Source organism: Charadrius vociferus, unplaced genomic scaffold, assembly GCF_000708025.1.
Source record: "Charadrius vociferus isolate BGI_N301 unplaced genomic scaffold, ASM70802v2 scaffold51, whole genome shotgun sequence".
In the NCBI taxonomy this organism is placed as follows: Eukaryota; Metazoa; Chordata; class Aves; order Charadriiformes; family Charadriidae; genus Charadrius; species Charadrius vociferus.
The window spans coordinates 4,060,102-4,075,095 of record NW_009646939.1 but is presented as its reverse complement, the minus strand read 5'-3'; the positions used below and the strand labels follow the sequence as shown (position 1 = coordinate 4,075,095).

Here is a 14,994-nt window from a genome sequence, read left to right as displayed (position 1 = left end):
ATCTGATATAATTCACTTTAAAGGGAGATCCCTTATAATTATTTTCATATCTGTTTATTTTCCACTATCAAATTATTAAATACTTCAGCTTTAGATGCTTGATTTCAGAATGTTAATTTACATCATAAAAATGGCAACTGCAAAAATTGCAGTACCAACATACATTGTTCAACATATAGGTGGTTGAGTTCCATTTTCCATTCCAAATTCATCCTTTCCCTGAAGTGCTCTTACAGCCTTCTTAAATTGTTCATGCTTTGGCCTAATGGTATGATTCATTATTTTTTTTTTTAAATACAACAAAATGACTCAACTTCTTTGAGTTTTCTCCAGACATTCACTGTGGTAAACCTAAATTCAAACAAAGCTTGAAAACAAAATTGAGTTCTCAGTTATGTGTATTTTTAACATCTAAAACATTGGCACAGGATCTTTAGAGTACTTTTGCTGTAGTGATTCATAATTCACTTCATAATGATTTCAATTTAAACCACTTTACATGTTTAAAGTGTCATAAGAAGTCCACATTACTCCATGAAATAGGTTGTAACCAGTTTGTTCAGCTTGCACATTTTAATAAAAGATGTGTCAGTGTCTGCAAACTTGAAGAAGTAACAGGTACAGATTTTAAATTCTGCTGAGCTGTATAATGTGAAGGGTTTTAAATAGAATTTTAAGACCCCTAGTGTAATCTCTGTAACACCAGAAATTTTTTTGTTATTTGCCTAAGTCAAATATATTTTCCCTTTATTCTAGGGCTGTGAAATCCAAAGACTGTCGTATTACAGTGCAGAAAGCACTTTCTGGTTAGTTTTTGCCTAGTCTTATTATTGTGCCCACTAGTTGTGCATCCACAAAGTGGTATATTGTTTCAGTTCAGTTGAATACAGAAGACATCTCCAATCTCGAGCCTAAAAATTTCTTCCCACTACTGGGAGGGTAACTTTTAAATCTCAGACTTGAATACAAATCTAGACAGGTAGCTGAAAAGTTAACAGTGGGGTTTTTTTCCAATTTTCAATGTAATTTGCCCCAAAATACAGATTAATTAACGTAGCTCATCTTGATGGGCTTTATGTTGAGTAGGATTTGTATTGTTCTGTGTAACACAGCTTTTCAGTATTTAAGATGTTTAGTAAAAGATTCTCCCTGGTCTTTATGAGATCGTGAAAGAATCTGGATTTATATTTTTATTTCTAATGTAAAATTTGAGGCGCTTCTTCTAAAGATACCTGTATGGATTTTTTCACTTCATGATGTGAATGTGCTTAGCCTGGCTTGACTATCGACATGAAAAGAGATCCAGTTTCCTCAGGGAGGAAGGCATGCAGCAACTCCTCCATACTCGATCAGTGCTGTGGAAGAAAGCCCACTTCCATGGACTGGCTTCTGCTGTCCTGTGAGGTGTGATCACGGTTTAGGATCATCGACTCACAGACAGCAGCAAAATTTGGCCTGACGAGCCAGGTCAGCCACAGGAGGAGGTGGGGTTCCAGCCCCTCCTCTGCAGCGGCTGTTTCCAACCTTATAGGCATGTCGTAAATACTCAGGAGGCAATCTCTCTCCAAACCTCTTTGCATCGCAGCAGTACTTCTGCTTCTGTACCCAGTGATGTGCTGGAGCCGGAGTGCGTATGAGTTGTGAAGGTAGCATTTTCAGCCCAAACACGCATTTTTCTTGTCAGAGAGATGGGAAATCCATATATGCTCTGGTATAGAGCGTATACATCCTGATTTCACTGTAAGACTTGAAAAAGATAAAATTAGTGAGATACGAAAAAGGCTGTTTAAACAAAGTTACCTATTTGTCATGCCCTGCTTTACCCCCTTCCCTCCAAAAAGCCCTTCTTCCTGGTCTGAGTGCTGAGGTTACTTTAAATAGAATAATAAATGGCTTTTTTTAAGGAATGCAGTCTTTTCAACGTTATTTATATCTATTGTATTCCACATGATGTGTTGAAAAGAACACAATGGACAACATGTTTTTGAAAAGACAAAAGTACTTCCGTTTTAAACACCTGCCAATCTGAAATGTATTGTGGCTTTTTTCCCTACTCTGGATAATTTTGTGTTTGGATACCTGCAATAGCAGGAGAATCTTGTTCTGTTCCACAAATATTTTGTGCAAAGGAATTGGCCAGCTTTTGCATGATTTTGCAGTATTTAGTAATGCAGATGTTTACAGTGAATATTTTGCTATTGTAGCAGCTATTTTGGTTTTAGAGATGAAGTGTTTTTGTAGTCTTCGAGGAATATGTCAAATCAACTTAATGATAAAGCTTGAAAGGGTAAAAAATTAAATTTTACTACAAAAAGATTGAGGTTGCGCCAGCCATCACAGTAAGCATTTCTTTTCTTGATGAAACTGCATGGAATACCTAATTGTCAAACTTCTACAGAAGTCAGCTAACATTTCCAATGTACTCTTGTATCAAAATCCAATGAAAAAGCAAGAGAGATTTCTTTTTTTTTTTCTTTTTTTTTTTTTTTTCCTGCTTGGCTGCAAAACACTGCCTTTCTCTGCCTCTGATTCCCTTACTGCTTTCTTCTTTGTTTGTAAGTTCAGCATACGTCAGTGTCATTTCCTCTTTTGCCCCATCCTACCCTCTTTCCATCTTCTTCTGCCTTTTAGGTGTTCAGTATGTTTTTGGAGACACTGGTGGACTTCATCCAGGTCCATAAAGAAGATCTGCAGGACTGGCTGTTTGTACTGCTGACACAGCTGTTGAAAAAAATGGGTGCTGATTTGCTTGGGTCTGTACAAGCAAAAGTTCAGAAGGCACTTGATGTCACAAGGTAACGAGTTCTTAAAAAAGTAATAATTAAAAGAAAAAAAAAAAATTAAAAATCCAAACCCTGATGCTACTTCCAAGTTTTGGGGTTTCTCTGAGTATGCTATGAGATTCTTGGAGAAATGCAGAGCTGGTAACAGATAGTGAAACCAGTAAACTTCGCTGCTTAGGCATTTTGGTTTCCTCAGTGATTCTTAGTTGAAAGGCTTTGGTTCAGTCCTTAATGCTGAACAATTAATATGATACTACTTACCTGATTGCAAAATGGGCATCTGAGCCGTGTACGTTTGTTGCCTTGCCTTGTGTTCAGTCATGCACTGCTTATGTTTGAACTTCTTTATTTTGATATAAAAATATTGTTGCAATATTCATCTGTCAGTGCCAGCAGGCTTTGAAGGAGTTATGGCAATAGTGGATTTGCTTCCCGTCTTTCTTCCACACTCCCCAGATTTCACTAATAGCCTGATTCCAAAAGCATCTTACACGATTTTTGGGGGCCATCAGGGCTGCCCATCCCTGACCAGTTTTATTTCCAAATCAAAGATAGATTTTTAAGTAGAGCTGGAGGGGCTCTGGGACCAACTTCTCATCCTCCATTCTCTGAAGTACGGGACAGTCTAAGATGTCTGGTCCTCTGCTGAACCTGTTCATGTGGCAGATCTGCTGTGAAATCTGGGGAGGGGTATGGTGCATGTTGCTGGGGGAGAGGGAATATAGTCTGCTATACCTTTTTTTCTACTGCTGCAGCAGAGCCCTTGAGGGTCATACCCAGAGTGTGCAATGTGGGAGAGCAGAGGCAGCCCAGAGCGGAACAGAGAAGTGTGCAGTTCAGAGAAGTGTGCAGGAGGGCTGGGGTCTATACCTGCAGCAGTACTACTGCATATTAGTTTGAGGATTGCGTAGATTTAAAATAAGAATACTACCGTATCGTTATTATATCATTCCTTATTACTGGCATTATCTATTTTAGCTACAATTGCTTCAAAGTAGGAATTTCTTAAATTTTGTCCTTCACGTGCTGGGTGGATGTTTCTGTAAGTCAGATACAATTATCAACAAAACTGGTAGAAGTTTTTTTTCTTTTCTTTTCGAGGTACTAGAGCTTTTCTTTACTGAAAAGAGTGAGGGCTTATTTAGTGCCTTTCAACAGGTGTTAAAATAGTTTCACGTAACACAATTTGATTTGTTTGTTTTGCAGGGAGTCTTTTCCAAATGACCTCCAGTTCAGTATTTTAATGAGATTTACTGTTGACCAGACCCAAACACCTAGCCTGAAGGTAAGAATTTTCCAAGCTTGCATTGCAAACAGAAATCTTCATTGATACATATTTGCTTGTTTTAATATTTTAATTTGGTTTGTTATTTTTCTTTTGTTTTGGTTTTTTTTTAAAAAAAAGTTTTCAATTAGTGGATTTTGTTTTTGTAAACTTTCAGACAGTCAAGCCAGCACTACAGGACCAGCTTCGCTCTTTTTGGAGCTCAAAGGTTTTTGTCTGAATTATTGTCTTTATTCTTAACCCTATGTCAAACTCTTACAGTGTTTCCAATAATTTTTATTTGAATGCATTCGTATGCTGCTACTAACCTTTGCGAGAAACATCAAGCATGCAGATGTTCAATTTTAAACATTACACTAGTATGAAAATGTTTGCTGCAAGAGAGATCTAATAAAACCACAGTACAGTAAAGATAAGCAACAAAAATGTGGCCGCCTAACATCAAGCTGGTTATGCAAACTCACTCTATCAAAGTCTTTTCTAATTTTATGTTTGTGATTTCCCAGTCGTGTTTTCCTAGTTCATTTTTTTTCCCTGGGTTCAGCCTGATAGGTCATGAATTAGTTTAAATTATTTGAATATGAATATGAACTTGAGTTACTATATTAAAAATCAACTCCCTTTGTGGTACACTTTTCTGAAAGTAATGTGTAACTTTATAATTACACACATTTTTACATAAGAATCTGTAGTCCATAGACCTGCCAGTATAACTGAAAAGTAAAAAATCTATTCTGTAGTACGTTTACAGTTCCAAAGAGAGTTGATTTGGGTATAAATGCATCAAATCCTAAGAAGATTCACAAGTGATGTAAATGGGGAAATAACAAGCATATGATGACTGGCATTTTCTGCTCTATCCTGCACGAAATATGTTTACATAGTTTGACACTGCACAAGAATATGACTTTTCCCAAGTTATGTTGAACCTAAAGTCACGTGAATATGCCTTTTTTGTCTACAATACAGTAAAACTTACATTTTTAAGCTTTTGAGGACAGTTGATACGTTGACCACTGTTGCTTCGTAGAGCTGTGTTAAAAAGGGACTGCTGTCATTTATTGAAGACAGCAAATGAGGTAGTAAAAATAAGTTTGTTGTTTAAATAAATCCTTGGAATAAATTGGGCTTGGTTTTGTTTTACTTGGTTTTCCTCCCCAGGAAGGTGAATTTGATGGTTGAGATGTTCCTTTTTCCCATACAGTAGTATAGGTGGTGAACGCTTATCGATCATGTTTCAAAGTTGAGAGTGTGGATTTGGAATGGGACATGGACTCCTACTAGGCTGAGTTGGGGCTAAGTTCAAGAATATTCACTATATGATGTAGATGGAATTAAGAAATCTGAAATACTTAATGGGGAAGACATTCTGAAAATAATTTCCAGTGTTTGAGAGAGAATTCTGAAATCAAGATTTTGGTAAAAGCTACCTTCATAGAAGAATACCCGTTAGTCTGAAATAAGATCATTAAAAATGAATTTTTGGGACAGTAAAGTATGTAACTGTTTCACAGAAAGTAAGCTTTTTTTTCAGAAGGAAGTGGTATCTAACCCCTTCTTCCATCTTCATGAGGCAACTACAACTTCAGGACCCAGACAGTAAAGTTATTGAACATAAATTGCAGAAGTGTCTATTTAATATCCACATTTTTGAATGTTTTGTCTAAATCCCATCCTCAGTGCACCCAGATGTCTTAACAGATTAATTGATAATCCTAGGACACTACTCCATTTCTTGAAGTTTTCAGCTTTTGTTCTTACTCTGATAAATGATTATTTTGTTACAGAGTGTGCCTTTGGGCCAGATATGCTGAGAAACAGCATTCACTGTGACAGGAAAAATGAGAGCAAGGATTTTCAGCATCCTTAAAGATGGTCAGATGTAAGAAGGGATGATAGATCAGAAATTTGCCCCATGGAAGGATTCCCTCTACAAATGACTTCTCCCTCTGTTTTTCATGTGGTAGTAGTAAATAATCATGATCTTTCAGAATAAACTGTCATTGTCGTTCCTACACTTACAAATACAACTAAGTCTTGGACAATAAAAGTCAAGCTTTTAGGTGGCCACAGAGGTGAGTTTGGATAGCTAGGCAGTAAGAGGACCAAACACAGAGAAGATAAAATTACACTGACCTAATCCATGAAGGATACAGCACAGTGTATTTTGCTGTATCTATCTTGTTTTCTTTTGCCATAATTTTGTATGTAGATGTGGTGGACTGCTGAAACACAGTGTAGAGGTGCCAGATGCATGTATCCATTTTGGTCAAATGTATGGAAGGAGTCAAATTTTCTAGGGATATAATCTATTAAGCTTATTTTCGCGGGTGCAAAACGTATGATTTCTAAAGGATGCGTGTTGTCCTGAAATATGCTTCAAGTCATCACTTGCATTTTTCTCAGGTTGAATGTCAGATAGCTCACACTTAGTGAGGAATTGGTTTAAGCATTGTGACCAAAGTTCATTGCAAGTTTCTGAACTGTTCTTTCCTTTGAAAATACTGATTTGTTGGCAGAGGGTTTTGCTGCAGTTGATGAGAAGAATTTTTTTTTTTTTTTCCTAAACCTGGATTAAAATTTCTGGATTAAAAAAAAGCCAACAAACGAACAACACAGGTTCACAGAGATGAGAGCGCTCTGCAAAATCCATCTTTAGTGTATATTTTAGTCATTTGGTTAAGAAATGGCAGAGGCAGTCACTCCTAAGTATCCAGTAACTTAGGGACAGACGCCTGGGATGTGGTAATCTGAAAGTCTCATGGTGCAATTGCTTGTATTCAGTCTGAGTAAGGCAGAGTAGGCTCTCTCCCATCCCAGGAAAACACTGTAAGAGATGGAGTTTTTTGTGCTTTAAGTAAAGCAGCTTCTCTACATTCCTTTCTCTTTTTTTCTTTTTTCCTGTTACGTGAAATGTTTCTTTTGTCTTACCCTGATGCAGCAAATGAAACTCTGTAAATCTCAAATTTTCACAGGACAGAAAAACAGTTTGCCTTTTGGCACTGACTGTGTAGCAGTATTTCCTGAATCTCTGGAAGTAGTTGCACATATTATTGTGCCGGAATTTGTAATTTCATTATCTGTGAAATATGTTTATGAAGCACTTTAGTTCAAATTGTGTCTAATCTTTTTTTTTCTGAGTAATAGTGCTAATTGTTGCTTGATCTATATTACACTTAGTAAATCAGTGCTATTCTTAAACAAAATGTCTGTGTTAATATGCTCTACAGGAAAAAAAAAAGTCTTGGTGTTTATAGTCCAGCAAAAGTACAATAAATTCTACCCAAAATAGTACAAAGAAGGTCAAAACAGTATTAAACAACTTCTCAGACAGCGGTTTCAGATTAACAGCGGATACTCATCATACGAATTCCTGGAGATGCTTTCATTTCAGTCAAAAGTTGTTTAAGTTCTCTCGGAGAGATAAAATGGGTTGTTGAAGAGGACTTTGTTAGACCTCTAATTTCTAAATCTCAACTCTGTACATAGTTACTGGAAATAGTGGTAAAAACACATTGTAAGTAGATTTGCTGCTATTAAGGAGTTTACTTCAGGGTGGGGTTTTTATCCATAATAATACTGTCTCATTATATTTGGTCGTGGAAAGGTACCTCTTCCACAATTTCTTCTCTCAAAAGTAATTAGCGAAAAAGACACTTTTTCAAAATAGCTGTCAAACTTAGCTTTGGGTATCTGTCTCATTGTGGAAAGATTTATTAGTGCGATCTCTTTCCAATTCATCTTCTGTTCAGCGCTCTTCTGTCTTCTGAGAGCCTCCATCTGTCCAGAAGTCAGTGCGATTTACTCTGTGGGAGTAGTTTAAACACTAAATAATACTCTCAGACACAGAATTTTTTCATTCATGACTCTGGGTGTTCTAAGTGTTACAGTTCTTACCAGTAATTTTTTTTAAGGTGTGATATACAATTAAATCATAAAATGAAACATGGTGCTGTTGTAATGGTTTCACTTGGTAATCTAAAAATTTTAACTTCATTACTTTCTGCTTGGAAAACATTGTAGCCTAATGTTTTTTGCTGCGGAGATGTTTGTGCTTTGTTTTTTTTCCTTGGAAAAGAATCTAGCAAATAGCATGGTTTTTACTGCAGTTGTTGATATTGATCTAACGATATGAAAGCCTTCAGCTGTTGCCCATTGTGTAACTTTGGGGAAGTTGAGCTTTAACAGCTGCTGTGAAAATGAAGTATCCATTATTAGTCTACATGTATCAGCTATCACTAATGGCTGTGTCACTTAGTGTATCTTGAGTTTTTAATAGCTTGCAATTTTTGATGACCGAGGGAAATATCTAAATAGCTTTGCTTGGAACGGTTGTGCTACGAACCATGAACAATTAAAAATACATCCAGAACTTTTTTCTTTCTGGTTATGATGGACATATGTGTCTCCCTCCTGGTAGGTATTTCTGGTTCACTGTAATTCTTAATGGAAATAAAAGCAGCTAAGTCAAATAGGTGGCCTAAATAAATGTTCACAACTTTTGTTGATGAGGTGCGTGACAGATCTCTGGAGCAGCAGGAGTTGAGGAGATAAATACTTGAGGGAGATACAGGCATAATAGACCTTTGCCCAAAGCTGTGCAGTGGTGCAATTTTGGTGAAACCAGAGAGAGGCTGCAGCCTAAGATGGATAAAACGGAGATTCTGCATAAGCAGTAGAGGGGAGTTAGTGGAGTAGCAGAACGATGCTCAGATAAATGAAGGGAGTAAAGCAGCTTTTCTATCCTCCTGGTAAATCCATGTCTCTGTCCTAAATATCTTCAAAGGCAAAGTGTGTATGTGACCCCTTCCAAGTCTTTTGTCGAAATTCTATTCCATACCTTTTTAGTATATAACAGGAAGATTCATGTGGCTTATCCCCAAAGGTAGTGACTGCTGAATCCTGGTGTTTTATAAAGGAATGCCAAGTGTTAACTTCATGGTAGGAACTAATCTGAACTGATTATTGATTCATCAGATGATGTTCATTTTTCATTTTAGTACTAGATAAAAGTTCTTAATTCTGAATAATTCTTTAAAATCCTGAATATTCTTAAAAATTCTAAGTACTTTGTTTTTCTTTTTTTAACTATAAGCATCGGCATATGCAGTGATTGTGTATCTTTTAGTTGCTACCAGTGAAATCTAAGATTTTCATTAATACTTGAATTTCTGTGGAATAATTGCCTTCTTGAAGTGTTATATCCATTTGTAAATTGATTGATTGTATAGAGTTTTATATCAATGCTGAAAAGATGTTCAGTTTCATTGAGAAAAAAAAAAAAAAAGAATCATCTTTGTTTTAGGGAATGAACACTTTGTGAGCACAGTTGTTCTTGCAGCACACCATTTTTATTGTCCGCTTGACTCTTATTTCTCTTTGCAGGTCAAAGTTGCAATCCTTAAATACATAGAGACTCTTGCGCAACAGATGGATCCAGGAGATTTTGTAAATTCAAGTGAAACTAGGTTAGCAGTCTCTCGAATCATCACCTGGACCACAGAACCTAAAAGCTCAGATGTTAGGAAGGTATGTTTGTTAATGTGTGCTTAGAATTGCAGTACATTCCAAGTATTCTTGCAAATTCGAGATGCTAGTATTTCTTGCCCGTACAAAAAATACTATTTTTACTTAAAAGCAAATTATTCTTTCATTGGGAAAAGATGCTTTTATGTCCTCCTCAGCAAACAAACCTAAATTTTCTGTTTAAAGTATCAGAATTTTCCAAAAATATTATGTTTAGGAATATTTAAGTAAAAATTTAATAATAGCACATCTTGAAATTCTCCATTAGGATTGTATTTTTATGTATGTTAATATGTTGAGATTATCTTTCGTAATACAAGGAATAGCTTTGTTTCAAGCACTATATGGTGTTAAAATCTCCACAGTGGGCATTGTCTATACAGTTTTAATATTACTTGAGAGACCACCCTCTGTGCTCCTAATAGCACACTCGTAACAGGAGTGGTAAGTTTGGTAGCAGACTCGGTTCACTCTCTTGGATTTTCTCAAGTCCTTTGTGTTTAACAAAAGACAGGTAAATAACTGTTGACCCTTGGACGAAAGAAAGTTTGTGCTTTAGTAAGATAGTATCAGATGTTTGTTCTTGTAATGCTGCAGTTCCAGCACAAAACTCCCTTTCCACATAACTATAGTGAAGTGAAAAATCATATTTGTGAGCTACGTGGATATATCCGGGAATCGGAATAACTGTAAGAAATGTACTAATGCAGTCTTTGGGAAGGGTTTCTAAATAGTTCTTTCAATTATAGAAAGAAAAATCTTTTAATTTTGTTTGCAGTGTGATGGAATTGTTTTGTTGTTCTGATTGCCACCAGCCATTCTGTCTTAGCTGCCAGTATCAGCATGCTGACACTTTTGGAATGCTAAATAAACGTTTACTTGATGACTCATAAGTGTCTTTGACACACAGAACTAACTCTTCTGTTCCTTTTTCTCTGTTTATTTCTGCAGTTTGAAGAGTTGGAACAATTTTTGTTTAGATTTCTTTTGCTGTTTTCAGTTAATTTTGAGTTTTGGCAACTTCATCATTTCTAAAAACAGTACCAAAACTTCCTTTCTGTGTAGGAGGGATGTTTTGTGGAAGACAGTGGAGAGAAAATAGTGGGAGCAGTCTGACAAAGTGTGTAATGTGAAGAGAACAAAAATAAAACCAGCTTCCACAGCTTCTTGATATCTGGAATGTCTGTAAGAGGAAATGGCCTCAAGTTACGCCAGGGGAGGTTTAGATTAGATATTAGGAAAAATCTCTTCACTGAAAGGGTTATCAAACATTGGACCAGGCTGCCCAAGGAGGTGGTGGAGTCACCATCCCTGGAGGGATTTAGAAGACAGGTAGACGTGGTGCTTAGGGGCATGGTTTAGTGGTGGGTTTGGCGGAGTTAGGTTGATGGTTGGACTCAATGATCCTTCAAGGTTCCTTCCATCCTAGACAATTCTATGATTCTAATACGTAATAAAAAAACATAGGAGAGTTTGTAATGGAGATAATGTTTCTGTCTTTCACTTACGTAACTTCATGAGTATGAGAAAGCAGTAATAGATTATATCCTATGAACTTTTCTTGCCTAGTACCATGTTCTAGTGACATATATAAGACCATAAAACAGGAGGGGAATTGAAGCAGCACTATCTTAAAAATCAGTAAAGTTTTAGTACTCAGACACGTGGCAAGCTGTCTTATCTGATGGTTCATATTTCTAATAAGCATTTTATGTCAATAAGTAACTGAATCGTGGAAAGAATTGCCAGTGAGTTTTATCATCTGGAACACCTTAATTATATGAATTTTTCTCATTTTACTTTTTCTTTCCATAACACAGTTGTTAGAGGCAACTAACTGCCAAAAGCCTTTAATAACTCTTGAAAATAAATTTCACCAATAAGTAGTCAAAAAGGTATCCTGATGGTATAAAATATTTCGTTCTCTTAACAGGCTTCACAGTGTGCTATCACAGGTTTTTTCATTTTAATTTTAATAAGCTTATAGCATGTAGTGCGATTTCTTTTAATTTGAAGTCTTTGCCAAGTGTATTTCTGTGCAATTGATGGGTTTGGTTGTTTTGTTTTTTTTTTTTTTGTTTGGGTTTGTTTGTTGGTTTTGGGGTTTTTTTTTGTAAAAATATTGCCAGTATTGAGTATGATGAAGAATCCTTTTCTTCTTTTATTAGTCTTAAGTTGGGCACTCTTAGTGCAGTTCAGTGACGTGGGACTTTTTTCTGGAAGGTAAAATTCTATGTTTCAGAACTTGGATTTCTTCTAAGATTAGAATAGTGCTGAAAAGAATTAGATTCTTCTTAGAGTTCCTCTAAGAACAAAACAAAAGATTTCTAATCCTTATTGCAGACTTTTGGAGGTGTTATCTGTATGACTGGACTTAAATCTCAAGAGAGCAAGCTTATGCTGAGGAGAAGAAAAACCTCCAAGTACTCTAAAATGCTTTTTTTTTTTTGTCAAGGGAGAGAGAGATAATAGATAATTGTATAGTTGAAAACCATCTGTCAGTGTCAATTTCGATACTTTAGATTGAGCTTAATTCTGGGCAGACTTGATGGTATCTGTTTCTTTCCTGATAGGACCCTGGACTGTCTATTGTGTTATTTTATTGGCAGCTTAAATAGACATAGTGTTATGGAGTGGAGACTTGGGTAACAGGAGAAAAAAAGGAAAGTGGTAATTCCCAAGCCCTTGCTCAGTTGCAGGGTTAGTTTTGGGTTTGCTTTGTGTCAATTTCTGTTAAAAGACTGACCATGAAATAACAAGGAGAAGAGAAACATGAAAGACAGATTGTAGAGGGCATTCAGGGTGTTCACTTGAAGGGAAGGCTACCAAAGGGAAAAGGGAATAAAAGGTAAAGGAAACAGCCAGTCACGAGTGCGCAAAGATAATTTGTGGCAATCTAACACGTTAGTATTTTTGTCATTAAACTTGATACCAAGATGTGTGCTGGTATGTGTGCTCATAACTTGGCTTTCCACTTTTAATTAAAAAATGCTACAGTTCATTGCTCTGGAAGCAAAAGGAGGGAAATAAATGTCTAAAAGAATTTTCTAAACTACTTGCTTGAAGTATATTGCTGCTCAAGCAAGCTGCCTATCATTCTGTCTAGCATGAGGCACTGGTTCTCTCCAGTGCGTGGCAGACCTTGATGGTGAGCTGTGTAAACTAGACATAGTTGGTTAAGCTTAGAATTGGAGTTCCGTACTATGAAGGAACTATTAAATGATTCCAAAGAACATAATCTCTAGCCCTTCACTGTGTGTGGTACTTTAGTTTCTATGTTGACAGGTTTGTTGGACTACCCAGTGAATATTCATCAAACTGTACAAGCTAAGTCGTGCAGTCAGCATTCCCTTACTAGAGGAAACTCAACCATTGTGTGACTTACTGTGTTGCTTTGTCAGTAAAGAGCTCTTAATTTTAGATTCCAATAAATATGTATAGTAAAACATGCTGTAAGATGACGTTAAAGATGAACGAGGGTGTGGGAGGTGACATGGAGTAGACTACAAACTCCAGTAATGTAGCTGACTACATATTCTAAAGATGAAAATTGTTCTTAACAGTTTCCATCTTTAGAATATGTAGTCAGCTGAATTAGTCCTCATGCTGTTTGCCTATCTTTTAAAAAGATAAAGGAATCGGGGCAGGAGGGGGAAGGTTAACTAACTAGTTTGGCTGTAGGTTAAGTTATAAAGAATATTAAGTGCCGTGACTGCAACTCAAAATCAAGACTGCCTCATTCCATATTAGTAGGGTATCTGGGATTTTTGGGAGGAAGGGGGGGTGTATGGTTTCTAAAGTGATAACTGTTCCTTTTCAAGCTAGTGTGTTGATTATCCGTCATCTGCAATTAACACTTGCAGAACTCAGAAGAAGGAATTGGAGGCTTGCTCCTGCCTGGTGTGTTCCATTCCTCTCTTTAGATTTGTTCAACTTCTTGAACCCTTTAAAAGCCATTTTGCAAATTCTTTTAGTACTTTTTTTGCTAAGTAGGGATCTGGGGTTGGGGAGTGTTGAGAAGCATATTTCTGAAAGACTGCTCGTTAGAATGATTGTGCAAAGTGTAAGCTTGTTGTGTGCTTGGATTTACCAATATCTAAACTTCCAGTTCACCACAAAATATGAATTGCTTTTGTTCAAATCTGTTAAGTCTTGATCGGGCTTGAATAAAGATCTTAAGTCATGTTTTGTGGTTACTGCTCGTTACAGCATCTCTTGCTGATAAAATTACTTTAGAAACTCAAATTAATGTCTTCAATGTATATTTTCTTCTTCTAGGCTGCACAGTCAGTGCTGATTTCCCTTTTTGAACTCAACACTCCAGAGTTTACAATGTTATTGGGTGCTTTACCAAAAACATTTCAGGATGGAGCCACAAAGCTTCTCCATAATCATCTCCGGAATACAGGCAACAGCGGTCAGGTATCTACACCTCTCATTATTCTTTCTGAAGTTACTGGTGTTTTGAACATAAGTCCATTTCAGTAGAGTTATTTGTGAGAGCAAGGTTGGTCGAGAAGGGGACGCGACCCAAATCCTGTGTAAAAGTTTGTCTTGGTGACAGGTATCGCTCTTTATGGAATGCCTTTTCTTTTTCCTCCGAAGAATGATACTTTCTAAGTCTCTGTTGTTTCCGTGTAACTTATTAAGTTTGATTGTGCTTTTTAAGAGTAGTTTATCTTTGACTTTACTCATCTCAAAGTTATACCGGATTGAAGTTACGAGTAATTGTTTAGCCAATCCAAGAAAACAAATAGAAGCTCTTTCAGTGTTTCTGGGCACTAGAAAATAAATACAGGAATAAGTTAAAAGAGCAGCTGAAGTCCTACTGGAGTATCTCTTCTCGTCTGTCCTCCAGGGATCCATGGGAAGTCCATTAACGAGACCTACTCCACGTTCCCCAGCAAGTTGGTCAAGTCCCCTCACTTCCCCAACCAATACATCACAGAACACTTTGTCACCAAGGTAACGTCAGCTGGTGGTGGTACAGTTCCGCATCTAAGGCTTCATTAGATGTTACCTGAAACTGTAACCCCAACAGTGAAAGCATGGAGTGAATTTTGCAGACTGGGCAGGTGCTGAAAAATAATCTCACTCCCTCCACAGTGTCCAGTGAACTGCTTAACCTCCCTGAAGGGTCTGACAAGTGCCAGGACTGGCCTGAGGTGGGAAAGGGCTGTGCACCTTGGAGTGCAAATGGGTTAGCAAGAGGAGGAAGGAAAGTGTTCACCTCTAGCAAATGTTAGCTAGGTCGTCGAACCAGACTTAATACTGGGGAGACTAATAAAGTAGTAGTTCATAAATGTTCTGGTCTTTAATTTTGCGGTACCGATGTTGCCAGTGAAGTGGATTTTGTAATTCGGCTTTTGGGAATCAAGTACTGTGAAAACTTTTGAGTTT

General features: G+C 36.9%; 1 protein-coding gene across 2 annotated transcripts in view; it reads left to right on the top strand.

Moving 5' to 3' along the window:
• The window catches only part of CLASP2 (cytoplasmic linker associated protein 2), a 150,318-nt gene that overhangs the window by 123,846 nt on the left and 11,478 nt on the right, over nt 1–14,994 (top strand). For both annotated transcript variants that reach the window (XM_009894997.1, XM_009894995.1), the window contains 5 exons: nt 2,632–2,795; nt 3,990–4,068; nt 9,454–9,597; nt 13,873–14,016; nt 14,453–14,559. In XM_009894997.1, the coding sequence (XP_009893299.1) occupies nt 2,632–2,795; nt 3,990–4,068; nt 9,454–9,597; nt 13,873–14,016; nt 14,453–14,559 (638 nt within the window). The remainder of the gene's footprint in view (nt 1–2,631; nt 2,796–3,989; nt 4,069–9,453; nt 9,598–13,872; nt 14,017–14,452; nt 14,560–14,994) is intronic.